The following is an 18,787-nucleotide window of genomic DNA, read 5'->3' on the forward strand; positions in this document are numbered from 1 at the left end:
TGCCTAAGATCATAATGTTGTTCCCTGTGGGCAGCTTCCCAGCAGAGGCTTCATGGTTCAGCAGAGCTGGAAGGGGTGCTGGCTTTTCCCCTGCTTCTCTTTTACAACAGAATGAAAATTCATGTCCGTAGTACTCCTGCCTCTGGGTGACATGAGGTGGAAGTGAAACTTCCTCAGCCTAGCCAGGTATGAGCCAGGCAGCTGCTAAGCAATTAAGCTAAATGTTGACACAGTCTCCATTCCTTTGATGGAAGAGTTTGAGAACGGCTGTGCAGGTGACGCAGGAACATTCCAGGAGTTGGTCTGTACTTGTTCCTATTGCTCATGAAATCCTTTGTGCTCTCTTTCTAAGTTAGCCTATTTAGACAAGCAGCAGCATTCATTCAGGCATCACCTAGCACTCCAAAAGAATCAAGTTCAGCTCTAGATCAGCTATAAGCCTTCACAACTCCTCTTGTCAGGAAATCCTTCTAGCACACACGAATGCTGTGGGGAAAAATACAGCCACAATAAAGGAGGCACAACATGAACATGGAGATGGAGCAGTGTCCCAACAAACTGCAGTTTCCAGGCTGGGGAAAGCATTTCAAAATCTCACCAAGACCCACAGTATCCCTGTGCAAAGAAGTAAGTTCCCATGCAGTGAGGAGAAGCAATCAAATCCCCTCCCATTGGGAACCAACAGCACTTCTCTGTGTGTAACTATAGCAGAACATGTAGGCAAAACAGGATTATGGTTCTGCATTAGTTATCAGCTAATTAGCCTCTTGTTTTTAGACAAGGCCCACTTTATAAAAATCAGGTGAAAGGATTTCCTGAATCTATTACTTTACCAAAGCTTTGTTAACACCTCACCACCTTTAATCTCTCACCATTCTTATTTATATTTAGTAATGTATCTGAATTAGAAGTGGTGTGACCCATTCTCTGCTGAGGCCAGACTGCCAGCTTATAGAAATTACTGAAATGAGGCGCCAAAGTAATGTAAGGACAAATGTCTCCCTGTACAGATTGGCATGAACACTGGAGGCAGCATTTGAGCGTAATATTGACTAATTATTTAACCATGAGTGGCAGCTTTGAACATTGTGTTCTTTTTGCTTCACTTCCCACATTTACTGTGAATCCTAATTACGAAGGGAACAAGTATTCCTTCTCAGGTCGCTGGAAACACAGCAGCCAGCTTTGGGAGAGTGCATGGGATGCAAAGGGGAGGCAGCCGTGAACTGTGCATCAGCTAGTTCTCGTACTAGAGCTAGTACTATGTGCTAGCACTAGTACTCACTGAGCAGGGAGAGCAGGTGTTGGCAGGGATCTGGTCTGAAAATTCAAAAGCTGCTGATAAGAGAAAAAATAGATCATGGACTAAAAATGCATAATTGGAAATGAGCCGTTTAGATTATTAGCAACATGTTGGGGTTTTTTCCTACTCCCATTTTAGAAAGCTTGGCTTTTGAATGATTGTTTCTGTGATGTTAACAAGAAGTGTCCCCAGTTGGATGCTTTTCAGTAGAGGTCATGTATATCAAGAGATCTGACCCCTAAAAGAGGAATGTAAGCTTCTGGCATTAACTTTGTGCGAACATCTCTGCCACAGATGGAAACTTATCTGTATTTAAAGGAATATGCACGTACAGCAAACAGCTGGATTCCCTGAATGAGAAGAGACAACTGACAGTTGCTTGAGAAGGCAGATGGTTATCTTATTCTTTCCCTTGCTACTGTCTTTTGGTCTCCTAACCCATGAGGTGAAAAATAAGACTTCACCTCTCAAAGAACTGAGGCAATAAACATAGCAGTAAGGTGGGAATGAATGTTTAGTGCTGCACTAAAATTTGTGACACCCTGAGCAATTAGACAAATATTTGATAAGAAAATTGATCCTATTTATTCTGAAGTCCCTGTCTCTTCAGGTGTGTTTGTGTACAGTCAGGTCAAGCTCATGACATGGACCTCAGTGGAGATTGTCCCCCATAGGCCCTCTGGAAAAACCTCTCTAAGTGCTGAGTTAGGCTTGATGTCTCGGCTTTTAATTGAAAGCTATGCCAATGATATGGCCTTATGCCTTTCCTCTGTCCCTTGGAGAAAGCCTGTCTTCATTGTAGAATTTCTTGGGTTCAGAGAACATGGTTTTAGCTCAGCTCAGAGATCAGCTGTCACTCTTGAGTGTGTGTGTCCTCTCTGGCTGTGTGCACATTGCTGGGCTCTCCAAGGACACCCGTCTGCCGCAGCTCGTTGTTCACCTGCCAGCTCAGCCTCTCTATGGCTTGATGGGTTTCTCTTCCATAAGCAAAAAGTCACCTGGAAGACTTTGCTTGGCTCTCAGGCTTATTTAGAGTTGTGGGAGACAGCTAGAAGACAGCAAGGGCTTCAGTGGTGGAATGAAGCGTGCTGGATTGCTGTCCATGGTCCAGCTCCCCTCAGCAAGCACACGCCTCTGCTTTTGTGGCAGATTGGCACAGGAGTTGTGGCAAGCTGAGGACACCACTGGCTAAAAGATTACACTGCCTTGAGGTGCATTCTTGGAGGGGGAAGTCATGTGCAGTGTAAATATATCCTCTTACTCTTTCATCTGGGGTCAGATGATGCCAGGCTATTATATTAAATGCTCTCTTGCAGTATGTACTCTATGGATGACTTTGTGAATGCTACTTTTTTCCACAATAAATTAGTTGGAAATCCCCTACCACTAGACCAGAGTGTTAATACCAGTCACAACCCTTTGTTTCCATTAAGCTTGATTAAGTTAGCTATGGTTGCTATTTGCTGATTTTCCTCTGTGAGAAATCTAGTGCCTGTCTTTCCTGGAAGTGCCCAATAGATGATTTTAGCTACAGAGGTATGCCAAGACCAAGATGTCAAGGTTGGCCTTGAGCATTTGTCTCTGTATTACTGGAAAATTTATTTGTGATGTAAAATGATTGCCAAAAGCCCATTAGATAACTTGATGTCCTCTGTTCCTCCCTATTTCCAAAGTCTGCTGCAGGGCTCTGATTCCAAATGCACTTTTAATAAACTTGCAATTGCATTGCTTGTTTTAATTTAAGGTACCATTTCTGCAAACACAGAGTTGTTCTTTCTTTTTGCACTTGATACTGAGTTGATTGTGAATATTAAGGGTCATTAGCAGAGCAAGTGCAGAGCAGTGCAAAATGTGACTGAGCACATGTGCTGTGCTGCAGTCTGCAGTGTTCTGTGTTGTACCATTTTTTTATGAGATTTGAAAAATTACAAGTGAAAACACTCTTCCTTTGTTAGCCACTGTTATTAGAACCATATGGCTTGAACTGAAGAGTAAAGTGTGTCTGACATGTATCAACCTAGCATGTGTCTGCAGGTGAATATAGTTTTTGAAATGCAGATTAAAGGGGAAATGAAGGTGAGATAGTAGCATTCACGCAATTTCTCTAGGAGATGCTGGAACTATTTCTCATTTTTAAGGTATTTCTCCAGGGTCTCTGGAGGATGACACAGAGGTGCAAGGCAATTTCTTGATAGGAATGCTGACATACAGACATGCATTTGCATTCAGCTTTTTGTAGTCCCTCATAAAATGAGACTCATCCTTGTTTGTGGAGAGGTTGACACGTGATACATAGCATGACTCCATGGAAGATATTTGCATATTGGTGTGCTGCTGATGTGCTGCTGAGCAAAGTTCATGATGAGACCTTGACCATCCTTGCCTGGCTTGTCATGAGATAAGAGATCATGCTGTTACACTGAGTAAGAGGCTCTGTTCTTAGGAAGAAACATAAATCCTCCTATCTCAAAGCAGTCTAATTACAAATTACCTGGAGTGAAGAAGAAATTAGTCTTTTGACATAATATTTAGCATTTTATTGGTTTACATTTCTTGGATTTTTTTACTCCTTCATTATCAGGTGATGGTTCTTCTCAAATATGCAGCCCTGCAATGGGTAGAAATTTCAGGTCTCGCCTGCCCTGGGGATCATGTGAGTTTCCTTTTGTCCAAAGAGCATTATGAGTACAAGCATTGTGATACCTCAGATTTGTGGTGTGCTGTTACTAGGAGAATGAAATGCTTCTTCCTCTGTCTCCAGAATCACATGTCTAATATGTCAAACACATACTTTATTTTATTTCTTCTTGGGATAAAGGAGCTTGTTAAGCAATCTCTCAAAATCACTTCCAAATCTTTTCTCTCTTGTTATTTCATAGTTACACAAGCTTGCTAGGTGTCTCATCTCTGCTGCTTTTAGGTTTTAATTAAGTCCCTGTTGGTATTGAAGAACATTTGTCCAGGCCTGCAGCCTTGGTGTGTGAGTACAAGTCTGGGGAACCAGCCACTGCTCTGCTGTCCCACTATCTCCTCATGCAGGCAGGGATTCCAGGCAGCATCCTGGATGAATTATATCCCACTTCCGACTGGCATATTTCACCCAGCTGCCATCACAGAAGAGCCTCATCGATTCAACAGCAGCCACCACTAGCCTAGCATCAATGAGTAGCTAAAAATAATGCAGTGTGGAAAAAAACACCTAACATCTAAATATAAATCTCTAATGCCTCAGTAGGGAGCATTGCATTTCCTAATCATTCAGTCAAATTGTTTAAAGATTGATTAATACTGGAAAGCCTTATGTTTCCACCTTGGTCACTGATCTCTCCTTCTCCCAGCTCTTTTTTAAGAAGGCAGAAATGTCTTTTCCCTTCCCTCCCTTTTCTCTGGTAGCTCTTCCTTTGCTTGTGTGCCCTTTTCCATAAGCCCTGCTGGCCACTGGAGCAGTGGGAGCACCATGCAGTGCCCAGGCACATTTACAGAACTGTGCTGGCTCCTGCAGCCACTCCCAAGGAGGAGCATGCTAGGGGAAGTGAAGGGGTCCAGGGGACACAGTGTGACGCTCAGGGCACCAGTCTTGCCATCTGCAAGCTGACACAGCTCCCACAAACTCAGCTTGTTGAGTTGTGCCACCTGGGCTTGCCACCCACCCTTAACCGTCACACAGGTGGAATGAAGTAACACACAGACATGGAGAAAATGGAGAATGGATTTTTTTCCCGACCCGTCAGCTGTCTGCCTTTGAAAATCAAAGGCTAGAGCGATTTCTTTCCTCGGGAACACATGCCAAGCAATCGTGCTCCATTGTTGCTGGCAGATTTGTTTTTGCACACTTCAGACAGGAAGAGCGGCACTCTCGGGGCGAAGATGCTGGCACAGTGTGAGCGAGATGGGAAGAGGGGAAAGAGCCAGCGAGGAAATCTGCAGGGCTTTGCCACGTTCCCTAGCAACCCACGCCCCCAGCACCGCTTCCAGTGGCTCCTCTTCATCAGCGCAGCTGCATTGCTGTGCGAGCCGCGCCGTGGTCTGGCTGCCGCTATTTTGGGTGTAAAACACCAAGCGTGTGATTGCAGCGCTGTCATGGGCATAAGGGCTTTGGATTGCTCTCTTGCCCAGATGGGAGCAATTCACAAGGAGCGCTGGGAAAGTGACTTTCTGTTCTTGCTTGAATGTTGTCTGGTACCAGCTAGTAAATACCGTCTTGTGGCATAAAGACTTTGCGATGAGTAGGTTAGATAGCTCCCCTACCATTTGTTTTCCCCAGAAGGTGGTATTGCAGGGAGAGCTGGCATCAGTGTTTCTGGAGTAACTTCTTTCCTTCAATCTACTGCGGACACACGTGGGTTTTTGCACAACAGACATGTGGAGTATTTTGCAGTCTGGGGCACCTACGATGATTTTCTGAATGCTTTTTGCCTGCCATTTCCATGCTCCTGGCCAGACTCACTGCATCCTGTCTAGCTTCTGGGACGTTTTAATAGAGATTCAGCACCGAGTGCCAGATGGGCATTCCTGAGGACTAGGACAAAAGAATCCGGTTGTTTGTCTAACACAAATATTTACTGCCCATACAGTGGGTGCTCTGAATGTGCTGCCTCATGCACCTGGACTCAAAGCTGGAGATACAGCATTTTGGAGATGGTAAAAGCACGGCAGGGCCTGCTTAGGACCCAGCTTCTTTGTCTTACCATTGCTGAACAACCTTTCCTTGATTTAGTGTTTGGAGCAAAACCACCAAATAACTTAACACTGCATATGAGCTTCCTTTCCTGTAAGCAGCTTCAGCCCTGAAGATGATCCATAGGGCTTTCAGCTGGCTTTGCTCAACTCCGTTGCAGAATATGTCACAACTGCTATCACAATCACAGAAGCATAAACAGTAAAGCTGGAACAGACTTTAAGATCTGTCTGCTGCTCAGAGACAGGATCAACTCTGCCTAAGCTATTCTTCACAAATATTTGTTTGTTCCTACTCTGAAAAGCCTCAGTGATGGAAATCACAGACTCTCCCCAGGCAATCCCTTCCAGCACTTTGCTGGCCTCACTTTCTCATCCTCTGTGTTGCAAACCCTCTAAAGTGTGTGAGTGATTTTCAGATGAGGGTCACAGGGAGGGGGCCTGAATCTCTTATTTAATAGTGTAAAACTAATGCAGAAGGGCAGAAAGAGAGCATGGAGGGAATACATTGTATAGTGGGAAAGAAGAGGAAGGATTCTGTAGTGTTTGATGTTCTCAACTGTTTTTCTAGACATGCTGTTGAAATTTGCATGGCTCTTAGAAAAAGTGTAGATGAGGAAGGAGGTAGAGGAGGTATGCTTCCTCTGAAAATCCTCTAAAAGAGGGAGCCAGCTCCTCAAAAGGAGCCAGGAGAGAGGAGGCCCTGAAAAACATGTTAGCTTGAACTGGGAGTTGGTAACAGGAGCCCATAAAAGCCAGTCTGACACGTCCCCCACAGATGGGAACAGAGACTTTTAACTTAATTGTAAGTGAACCCTGGAATGTCACCTGCAAGGAAGCTGGCTTCAATCACCCATTTCCCCAGAGAGTGGGGTCTTTGTCTGTGGTGTTCACTCTTGGTCTGGCAGTCTGGAAGCAAGTTTTCTCCCTGTGTCATTTGTTCTGTGAGAGACAAATGCAGCTGAGGGCTCAGGGGGCTGCAGTTAGTCTGGTCTAGGTTTGGACAGCCTTGTTGACTCAAGTAGTGCCTCCCAACCAGCCAATGTACACCTGATTACATTGCTCACCTTGGCATGTTGAGCTAGATTCTCCACTGCTGTGTAAATCAGCGAGTTCCCTGGAGCAACTCTGATTTGCACCATCTGAATGTCTAGCCCATCCTTTTCAAGTAAATTCAGCAAAATTTATATATATGTATATACACCTTTGTTTTTCCCCTTTTGTCAGTCAGCCTGCAAGCTTCTAAGTCGTTAAAATACAGGAGGCTGCTGCTGTTGTGTCTGAACAGCACATGAAAATGGTTCATGGACAAAGTGAATGTATACATCAGAATGGTACAGGCACAGTGTTGTGTCCAGCCACAGCTCTCAGCCTCCTCAGCTCTAATTGCACATGCCACCACCTCTGCCAGTTCACTCCATTCTCCATGAAGTACTGCTCAACCAATTAGTGAGATAAGCCTGTCTCCAGCCCAGGATGGATGTGGACAGCCTTCTTAGCTGCATCTCTGTACATGGAGGAATGTTTTGACAACTAAACATGGATCTTGTTGAGCTGTCAGTTTGACTCACTCTCCCAAGTGTCTCATTTATTGAGCCATCAGGCTCTTCCTGACCTCCTCAGAGTCAGTCCCAGCCTCACACAAAAGATGGCACAGAAATACAGCTTGAACGTGGCCTTCTGAACAGGATGAGTTTCTTAAAGCATTTGATGTCTTGAACAGTGTAGATCATTAGGTCTGTATGTCAGTACAGTGACTGTGCCCTCAGGATGACAGCAGCCTTAGAGGCTGCAGCTGGGGAAGTTATGTTGCCTTCCTTAGTGCACAGCCTGGTTTGGCTGCCAAGATCCTGGGGCTTTTTGAGAGGCTGATGGGAAAGCAGAGGATGAGGAAAAGTAGTAGAAAAGCTCTGAATCTGGGGAATCCCATACTCCCTTCTGTCTCCAGTGCCAAGCAGAATTCCTTCTCCTTGCCATTTATTCCATAGGTAGCACAATCCCCACAGCACAAGCCCCTGTGCATTTACCATCTTAAGCATCATGGCCATAGAAGTAATTTTCTGTTTGGCTGGAAAGCATGCCTGTGACAAATGTGGGATCACACACTACATGTGGCAGGGGAAGTAGAAAGAAGGATCATGTGACACTGAAACTCCATATACAACTTCCAGGAAGGAATCAAAAGTGACACTGAGGGTGTAGTGCTCTGCCCTGGGTGTCTATTGTCCCATCAAAAACACACACACATTCACACATACATGCGCGTGTCTGGAAGCATCTGACCAATCCTATAGACTGAAACTGCAGGGTTTTGTTGGCATTGGATAGTTCCTGTAGAAAGGAAATTATTCAGTAAAATTAGCTGACACTGATACCTCTCCTTTGGATCTTGCTTTCCTGCTTGTTCCCTGCTCTGAGGGTACTATTACCCTTCCATTTCATATTGCTCCTTTGTACACTGGTCTTCCCTAAGCCAGTCTTCCTCTGGTGGGTGCATATCTCCATGTGCCCTCTCTGCATGGACTCTTGCCAGCTGTGGAAGCTGGCAGGCTGTACTTTGTTCTCCATCCTCTCTGCCTCATTCCATCCTCCCCTTTGATGCTGGACTCTGGCTCAAATCACTTACTGCATGCTGCCTTCTGAGTGGTTTTCCCCTCTTTCTACCAGCACTTCTCTCTTGCCTTTTTTATTGCTGAACTAAGGTAGTTCTGCCTTTTTAAATTGCTGTATTTGTGTTGCTAAATGCTAATTTGCTCTTTCCCCTGCCTCCCTCCCCATGTTGCCAGAGCCCTCATTCCAGATCTGACCTTTACCTCTCTGCTCCTGGGGCTCTTCCCCTCCAAGGGCTATCACCTGCCCTCTGCACAAGCAGGATTCATAGGATCCGCAACAGGAGTAGAACAGCCAAATCACTCCTGTTCCAGCAGGTTGAAAGGAAAAGGTTGAAACCCTTTGAATATTGAATAGCCATGGTGAAACTTCCTGCGGCATTTTTTGATAGCACATAATCCCTGCTTCTTTGGCTCCCTGCCACGATTTGGCCACCAGTTGTGATGTGCTGGGTCTTCATCCTGCAGTGCTCTCTGAGGAAAAATCATTCCTCTCCTCTTGCTGCCCTTTTCTCAGCTCCCCTCCCATGTGATTATGGGAAATTCCTGAGCAGGTACAGTTTTTCAAGGGAGACTTGGAGCTTTTATTTGAGTAATACTTTACTGCCCTGGACTGTATTACAGGAGAATTATGACTTTGTTGAGAAATTTCTACTGCTGTGAGCCAAATGAGAGATCATTTTTGTAAGTACATTGGATGAAATAAATTATAATCTAGATGGCGGGCATTTACCCTGGCCTTTTTCCTCCAAGTGCAGTATAGAATTTGGCACTGCTTTGTTCTGAAAATATTATTTCTGATTATCTGAGGTAATTGATAGTGAAACATGTGCAAGTCTCTTCTAAAGCAGCAGTGCTTAGGCTATCAAGATGACAGTCACTTGAGGCTGCAGCCCTTCACTCTTTCCTCTTTCTTTTCTTGTGTATTACTCCCTCTGTTCCCGATGGCACTGTTTAATTTCACCACGTCTGTCCTTACTGCCAGTGTGTCCTGTCTTCTGCCTGATGTTGCTCAGCATCACAGTAGCACCTCAAGTGCAGCTAATGCCTTGTGGGTACAGCTGCACTGGGAGCTGGCTGCCAAACCCTTCCCCAGACTCTCCTGTGAGCAAGCAGCGCCAGGTCTGTGCTCAACTGCCTGCTTCTGGTGGGGACTTCCATATAACAGAAGGTAAAGGGTTTTCTAAGTGTTTAATCACCAGTGATGACCAACTCCAGCCTGGTAATTTTGTGAAGAGGCTCTTGTTCTTGTTCGGGCTGGAGATAGATAGGCCAGGGCTTGGTGGTGGCAGTGTGGTCTGCTCAACACTGATGGGCCAGGCGATTGCTCCTCATGAATTAAATAACATGTGTTTGCAAATGGTACTTGACGTGATGTTAGATGACTGAGCCGAGATCCTGACCTACAGATACCTGCAGAGGGCTCTTCATGAGGAGAATTAGTTGTTTTAAGTGCAGTAAAGCTTCAGGCTCTTAAAGGTCAATAAAGCAATTCAGCAACAAAACCATCCATAAAGATGGTATAAAATATAGAGGTGCTTTAATTGAAGTAGAGATGAGGTGAACTCTGATCTTTACTACTTACATATTGTCTTGAGTTGTGTCAGTATCCTTTAAATAATCTTCTCTACAGTCGTTCACCACAAGACCTGGAGGTGCAAGCAAATGAAGTCTCCCTCTGACTTTGATAAGTAGCAATCTTCTCATTATTATTTGCAAGTTCTCTTTTCTCTTGCATCACTGGAAAAGATGTCACTTTGAAAATTTTTTGTCACCCTTGAAGCACACCTTGACTGAGAGGTGAGCACAATAAGATGGCCTGAACAGAATCCAGATGTCTCTTAAATTTCTGACTCCTTTTCCCTGACAGACTGAAAGTGAATTGAAGGGTCGTACTCAATGCTTACGCTCTCTGACATGTTTGGAGCTCCCTATCTTCTTTCCAAAGGAACTTGTGCCCATTTTGTTAAAAGGGGTTGGCGCCCTCCAGTAACCTCTTCAAGAACCATGGCCTGTGCAAAGTTAAAGGAAAAACAGGAAAGCTCTTAGAATGAAAGCAGCTACACATTAGGAAAAGAGAACAGGTGATTCTGGGATTGGTACACGAGTAAAATGGAGAAGTCTCCCAGTTGTGAAATAGGGAAGAAGCTTGTGAGTCCAGCAGGAATGTAATTTGCTTTTGCTACATTATTGTTTCCTCAGCTATTATTCTTATCACTTTTATTTATACAAGACCACTGAGGGCATGTTGGGAGACCAGTGTATGTTTTGAAGATGTTATAATCTTAAAAGACAAAATCTAGACAGATGTGAGTGAAAGGAGGCACAGTCTTGGCTAGTAAAGGTAATTATTAATAGTCATGATTTGTACTCATTGAGCATCTTTCATTCAAGGATCTCAAAGCATTTTGTAATGAAGAGTTCATTGAGCCTCTCAAACTCTCTTGAGACAGCCAAGCATTATGAACACCATTTATAACAGCAGGGTGCAGGATCAGACTGGTTAAAAATATTTCTGAGGATAAAGCTCAGGAATCCTACCCTCCAATGCTATGGATGTTGAACCAAGCACCTGCTCCAGTTTGAGAAGCCTTTTTTTTTTACTGTAATTTATATATATAATCTTTTAATGTTAAGCAAAATATGTAGTCTTCATTTAAGTCATTGGTGTCCTGGGAAGTGTAATGGCCCATGTCACAGTTGACTAAAAGTGAGACTACAGATAGTGGGTTAAACACACTTGGTTAACCATTTGTTTGCTGTTACAGTTTTCACATGAAAAAACCTTATATTAAAACCTGTCTTGGTGATGGAAAGTGATATGATTTTAGGTTTCTTTGTGTATTAAAACAGAAACACAATTTGCATATTTTAAGTATCTTTTCTAGCCTATTCAGGCTTCTGGCAAGAAAGCTATATTTAAACTGTTAATACAGTATGAATGCAAGTTTCACATGCAAAATTAGTACCATTAAAATGGTGAGATTTATTTTTCTTTTGAAACAAGTGATGCCATGGCACTTCTGTTTTTGTTACCTGCTAAGGCCCCGCAGCTGGGGCCACCTGTTTTTTCACTGGGTGCCAAAGCTGAACCGCAGGGCAGGTGGTGCTGGTACTGAGCACCGGGTCCAGCCCCAGCTCTGGGGGTCAGTGGTGGTCAGGCAGTGCTGGGGAGCTCCTCGGGCACTGTGGGTGCCATGCCAGCCGTGTGTATGAGCCCATCACACTGTGTCACCCCTCAGTGTCTGTGGAAATCGTTCAGCTCTGCCTTTCTGAAAGGTTGTGCAAGTGAAAAACTTAAAAAAAGGTCAAAACTCAGTTATTTCCTTAGATTTTAAGGATGCTTCTGGAAGGGTAGGCTTTGGAGAGTAGGTGGTGCTGGAAGGGTAGGCTTTGGAGGGAAGGTGCTTCTGGAAGGGTAGGCTTTGGAGGGAAGGTAGTGCTAGAAGGATATGCTTTGGAGAGAAGGTGCTTCTGGAAGGGTAGGCTTTGGAGAGAAGGTGGTGCTGGAAGGGTAGGCTTTGGAGAGAAGGTGGTACTAGAAGGATACGCTTTGGAGGGAAGGTGCTTCTTTCAGTCATTTTATTGTGGCAGTGAATCATCTGAGTGAGTTGAGTACTTTGTCAGCTCACACATCTCTTTTCATCAGTATGAATATTGAAGCATTTCCATTTTTATTAGGTTTGCCTCTGTGCTTGTCCTATTAGATGGGAATATGTCTTGGTTGATGGTGAGCCCTTGGAGTGCCAATCACTGCCACTGGAGCCCCCCACAGCTTGATATCTTTCAGTAGTGCCACCTTGGACTGGCACAAGGGAGCCCTGTACAGATCTTGGGGCTCATCGCCTGCCCAAGCAAGGAGTCCTGTATGCTCTGTGCACCCCAGGACCTATAGCCAAAATGTCAAAAAGTGAATTCAAACTCTTGTACAGCAGTGTGCTGTGCAGCTTGGGATCAAAGCAGTGGGACTGTTGTCTCATATGGAAGTTTATGGCTCCTACTCTGAAGTACAGATTTTAACCTGTTGATAGTAGTAAATATAATGCTTAATTAATTAGTGCTTTGAAGGCCATCCTGGAAGCCCCCAGTATTATGATGTGAAGAGGAGGGGAGTTGAGAGGCAGCCTGTAGGGTCTTTACTGCTGGTGATGATCCATGGGAGTAAGGGAATGCTTGACTCTGAGCCCAGAGAGATGTGGCAAGGCAAGCAGCTTGGAGCAGAATAAAGCCTTTGATCTTGAAACAAAGAGATGAGTAAGCACAGGACCTCTTGATACAATTTTATGGAGCAGACTGAGCTCTTCCAGCCAAAACCATAGAGCTAAAATGGTGCGTTCTCTTTATTTGCATATGGGTATAAAAATGGTGCCTCATTCTCACTCTCAGTAGTACCATCCAGCTGTTCCTTGAGTTCTTGGCTTGTTTTTTAAATGCCTAAAATGTCTATTACCAAAATAAGTGGGGTTAATGGAAAAACACAAAACAAAACAGCCTGCTCCCCTTTTCATATGAGATAAGCCTTGACAAGTAAAGCATATTTGTGTAATGATAGGGCCAAGAGGCCCCAGGCAAGATCAGGCACTGCTGCATTTGTTTCTGTATATACATTTAAGCACCAATGGGACATTAAAATGTAGTATTTTATATGTGAAATATAGCTTAAATCTGCTGTTTCCTGAGATAACATGTAAAATATTTATTACTTGGAGAACCAGCCACTACTTTGTATTTCATAATGAGAAATGGTCAATGTTGCTCCATAAAAATCTTGCACATCTGCTGTTAACTCTGAATATATAAACAGTCCATAGTGTCCAGCAGAAGCAAGGACTCGCCAGAATAGCAGTGGAAGGTGTCATTTAACACAGTCATGCTCAGTGCAGAAGCCAGAAGCAGATGGTGGTGTTTACAGAGTATCCCATTTTTATAATATCTAGAAAAAATAACCAGCCCTTCCAGATTCAAAACATTAGTGAGAATATGAAGAGTAGCAAGAAAAGCTACTTAGTGTGTTTACATATAATAGCATAAAACAATCCAAGGACAAAACAGTGATGTTCTTTTGTTACCATGCTTGATGGTTAATAAAAGGCTCTGTCTCTGTGTTGTCACTTATGTCGTAGAGGCTTGAACAGCTCCACAGCACTGATTAATTAAGACAGAAGTATTGCTGAACCCATTTTACAGCGTAATTAGGGTGCATGTATGGTGAGCCTGTTGAATTCAGTATCAGTACACAAAGACCAAGATTTTGGGTTCGTGACTGTAAGCTAAAAGCTCTGCTCTGGTGAGTCAAAATAGACATCTGTATGAGCAGCCTGATTTTCAAAAGTCCAGGAAACGTCTCAATTCTGTCATGATTTTGCATTCTGGCTCTACTGTCTTTTAAAATTATCAACAAGATACCTCCCCTTCTACCTGTCTGCATCCCAGTTTCACAGTGTTAAAAAAAAAAAAAAGAGACAATTGTGCAAAATTGCTGGCTGTGGAGCTAAAACAGAGGAAAATACTTTTATTGTTATTATTACTCAAATTCTGTGTAGCTTAATGCCACATGAGATCACTGAAACTAAGAGCTTAGCAGGATTAGGACAGGCAATGTGCATGGATAGTTAAGTGAGGATACAGTTGCAATAATGAAGTTTAAAAATAAAGAAAAATATCCTCTAGAGCTTTAAAGCAGTTACAAAACTGTCCTATTTCAAAGCCAGGCAGTGTTAAACAAATGAGGGCTCTGCTGGCAGAACTGCACGTTCTGGATTGCTGGTTTGCTGTGAGGGGCAGGGCAGGTAGGCAGCCAGGGAACCAGCGGCTTGTTCCACTCTGGCATGGCCCGGAAGAGCCCTCTCTCCTGGCAGCCCAACACTTGAAATTTTGGTCTTCTGGTGTGGGTTGGAGGGCACTGACTGTCAGTGGATATCTCCTCATGCAGGGCAGTTTCTTTAGAGGATCTTGATGAGTTATCCTCTGACCAGGAATAAGCCCAGGAATGTGCATGATGCAAGGATTCCAGGCAGAATCCTCTTTTCAGGAATCTTTATGTACTCTGGCAGCTGTAACCTTTCACTGGGAAAATAAATCAAGAATTAAAATATTTTTTCTAATGCATCTCCTCAGTAAGAGTTGGCCTTAATTATAAACTGAATTACAGCTGTAGGCAGTCTTGATACTTCCTTGGGAGCACAACTCATGAGAGATGTGGCACTATGCTGGATTTCTTGCTCTGAAAGTTTGTGATGGCTTTGGATAGTCAATAAATTCTTTAAAAATGTGGTCTTTGTCAAACCATTGAACAAAAAATTATGCTGCAATACTATTTAACTAACTATTAGTTTTGGTGAGTGAAATGAAAGGACTAACTTCATGCAGTTGAAACAGGAGGAAAAAAGTGAAGAGAAAGTAGCTATCAGTGAAAGATGTTTCTGGCTGCTTTTCAATTCCAAATTCAGCTAATTCTACCTTCTGAAAAGAAGATAATTTCCACATTTCTGTAACTGGGAACACATAATTGAAGTTATTTTCTCCCAGAGAGAAGAAGCTTCTTCTACAATGTTTGCAAATGGACAAGAAAAATGACCACATACAGTGTATTCTGAATGATGGTGCATTCATCACAGCATCATCTTCAGATGGCTTTGCAGATTCTGCACTGCAGTTTTTACCCATATGGGTAAATATTTATGTGGGGATGGGGAAAGTTCTTGTTGGCAAATGCACCACACTGACTGCAGAGCTCCCTTTTCTGGGCAGCCCTTACATCTGAGACAGGTCTGGAGTAGAAAACATGTGCCAGGGAAGCACTGAAGCAAGTATCAGTGTTGTGTACCAAAATAATTATGCAGTGATTCCACACGACTGCTTCTTTTGACCTGGCTTTTCAGGAACTGAACTTTAATAAGGAAGATGAGCCAGATGTTGTTGCAGCATTTTGATAGTGGCACAAGCAATTAGCTCACTTCCTTTGTAGCATGAAGATACTTTCTTCTACAGGGCTTAACCCTGGAAGTGCTGGTGTTTTCCTTTACATCCCAACTAAGTATGCAGGACAGTGTTTATTTAGGAATGCTTTTGCATCTGCACATGCTATGCAATCCTCTTTTCTTCCTGAGCTTGCTCCTGCAATCTTCTCTGAGGTTGCTTGGTGTTTGATCTCAGTAGCAAAGGAGGCACTCAGGTGCCTGTGCTTCCAAAGCATAGTTCCTCGTGCCAGCTTTTTTACTGGGCTCTTTTCCATTTTTGTGGATCAGTTTATCATCCCTGATGCTTCTGTGGTTAGCCCGACAGAGTGGTGCTTTGGGTCTGCAAGTCAATGCAGTCCTTTTCTTTGAGCTGTGTCTAGCTAAGGATGTGGATATTTGTGTGCACTGAGGTATGTGCATGGGGAAAAGTGAATGCATGAAGTTAGTTAACTGGTAGATCAGACAGCAAATTGAATTTCTAGACAGCCTTGATTATTGTACAGAACAGGAGAAAATAGAGGAAGTTTAATATAAACAACAGCACCACAACTCTGTTTTGTAAGGCAAGCCAGAGTTATATTTTTACCCTGACATAACAAAGGAGAAGGAAGGAAACTGTTTTGCTGAAACAAGTATTTTATATTGGACTAAGGATACACTTTACTCTCTATGTTTGTGTGTGTGCATGTCCCAGCAAACAGCATGTTCATATTCATGAAATGCATTTTCCTGGAGGCACGTAGTCAGCATGTGCCATGGGAGGAGGAAAAAGATGTGCCTAGTATTCCTTAAAGGCTGGTCAAAAAGGCATGGCATTTTAGTCAAAATAAGTCCAAGTGTCTCATAACATTGTGGTTGGTATTTGTTATTTCTGCTGACATTGGGTACTGGATAGCAAATCTGCCTGGTTTGGAAAAGTGCAATGTAGATAAAATAGGAGAGCAGCCTATTTATTGTATGTATGAGGCAGTGTGGCCTCCAAAACCAGAGAGAGTCAGACAAAACTGAAAATCTGCAGATTTTGGTCTTTAATTTTAAAGGGCCTAATCCAAGCCCGTATGAATTAGTTATGGAGGGCTCCCCAGTTGGGAGTTATGGGAAGCCAGCATGGAAATGAGGGAGAGGCTTCACCGACTTCCTGCCAAAGCCTGCAGGTGCAGTGGCTTTGGGTTGCAGAATGTTCAGTGTAGGTCTGCAACGGCAGGTGGAGCCCCAGTGAGTGAGGCTGGAAAATGTAGGGCTCCCAACAGCCAGGATGCAGGATTTGTCTTTGCCCTAGAGCCCATGTGTGATGCTGAGCAAACCGCTTCGGCTCCATGTATCTCACTGCCCTTTTCTGTGAACAGACTGTGGCTTGTGCCTTCTGTTTTTGTCCATGTCTATTACAGGGCCCAAGGGTAAAGGCGGTGTTTCAAATGATGTGTGGACAAAGCCCAGCAGAAGAGGCTGGTGATGACTAATGGGAAATACAGGGATGGGGACCATTATCAGCTTCAGACCATGCTGTCTTCTCCATGCAAAGTCTAGGAAAGGAGTCTCTGTTGATGGAATGGCAGAGGTCATTCTTTTCTGCATGGAAACTGAATGAAATAGGTACAATACCTGGAATAGAACCTTTAGAAGCTTGGATTGATTTCTCAAGCTAATAAATCCTTGGCTGCACTTGCTGTGTTAAAATATATGTTCAGGAAAGATTCGTGATTGGTTCTCAAGAACAAGAGAGCAAAGGGAAAAAAACAGGTTGTTCCAAGGTTAAATGTCTTACATTTGACAACTTTAATTGACTTACTAATAAACTTTTTTTAGGATTATGCTATATATTATTTCTAATAAAGTCGTTGTAGACTAGCCCTTCTAAAAAAGCCACAAAGCTCTGGCCAAGGGAGTCTGGGTGGAAGAAAAATGTATGGAAGTATATAGTTAATTCTCTTGAAGTGCAGTGCTTTAAAGCTGCTGTTTTCTGTTGAACATCACTGGCTCAATAAAGATTCATCATGTCAGACGTAGTGCCTAGAAGTGGTCAATGTATTGTTTCTGCAGTGATTTTACATTTTCTTGCCATCTAAGTAGTTATGGAGCATGGAAAAATGTTTCCTTGTTTCATATCAAAGGTCCAGTCCTTGATGTAGGCAGCAATTAATCAATAAAATCACTTGCTTTACTGAAATTATGTGTTTTATAAATAAATTAGTTTTCATATCCAAGTCTTTCAAGAAAGCAGTGCACACAAGGAGAGCTGGTGTCAGCATTTTTTAATCCTGAGATGACTGAGTTCCTCCTTATGGACACCAAACTTGGCTTCTTCTAAGAAACTTCGAGGCACAAGACTATTTCTGTGCTTCTCAAAATATGCCATACTTTTGGTGTTTTCCAGGGAGAAGACTCTCTTAGACAGGCTGCAAATACTGTGTGCGGCTGTTAGCTTATGAAGGCCAAGAGATCTTGGGTTCTACACACATATTAAAACCTTTGTACCTCTAGTACTAAAAATCTGTGGACCAGCTCCTGATCTCACTGAAGTTTACAGCAGGATTTGTGTCAAAACAAACAAGAAGAGAACGTAACTAGCACCTTGGGATCATCTGTCTTTGTCCGTGTACTCTACCACGGGAGAATTATCATTTATGTTGTGTTGTTAAGTGATGGGAACTTTTACCAAGTCTGAACTTAAATGCTTCCAAGCCTTTTTCAGTTTTGGAGAACATTTGTATCAAGTTATTCTTGGAATAATCTGCTTTTTTATTATTATGTGCTACCCAGTAGACATCTAATTATGAGGCACAGGATATTTCCCATTCTAGGAGGATATATAGTACTTCACTGGATGCTCTTCAGAGTCCATTTTCATAACATTAAGTAAGGTGTTTACTTGCTTGAATCCCTTTTGTCTTAAAAAAAATTCAACACTAAATGAAGAATGAAGTTCAACACTGAGCAGCCAATATAGCCCCTTACTGTGTGAATGCTTTTATACCACATCACAGGCTGTTCTTTTTTTTCTTTTCAGAGTGGGTATCCAAGCTCTGGACCTACATCAAGCACTCCTGCCTTCAGGCCTGAGGATGAGCTGGAACATCTGACCAAGAAAATGCTGTATGACATGGAGAATCCTCCGTCTGATGAGTACTTTGGTGAGCCATGTCACAAGTGTTCGTGGTCCTCTTCTGTATTTACTGGGTTCAGTAATGGGAGGCCTGACAACTGCACTGGTAATGTAGTGACACTCGTTTTGATGGATG

The 18,787-nt window shown here is 43.2% G+C and overlaps 1 protein-coding gene across 2 annotated transcripts in view; it reads left to right on the forward strand.

Moving 5' to 3' along the window:
• The window catches only part of LPP (LIM domain containing preferred translocation partner in lipoma), a 317,335-nt gene that overhangs the window by 229,128 nt on the left and 69,420 nt on the right, over nucleotides 1-18,787 (forward strand). For both annotated transcript variants that reach the window (XM_059479296.1, XM_059479295.1), the window contains exon 9: nucleotides 18,556-18,679. In XM_059479296.1, coding sequence (XP_059335279.1) covers nucleotides 18,556-18,679 — 124 coding nt within the window. The remainder of the gene's footprint in view (nucleotides 1-18,555; nucleotides 18,680-18,787) is intronic.

This window comes from Ammospiza nelsoni, chromosome 10 (assembly GCF_027579445.1).
Source record: "Ammospiza nelsoni isolate bAmmNel1 chromosome 10, bAmmNel1.pri, whole genome shotgun sequence".
In the NCBI taxonomy this organism is placed as follows: Eukaryota; Metazoa; Chordata; class Aves; order Passeriformes; family Passerellidae; genus Ammospiza; species Ammospiza nelsoni.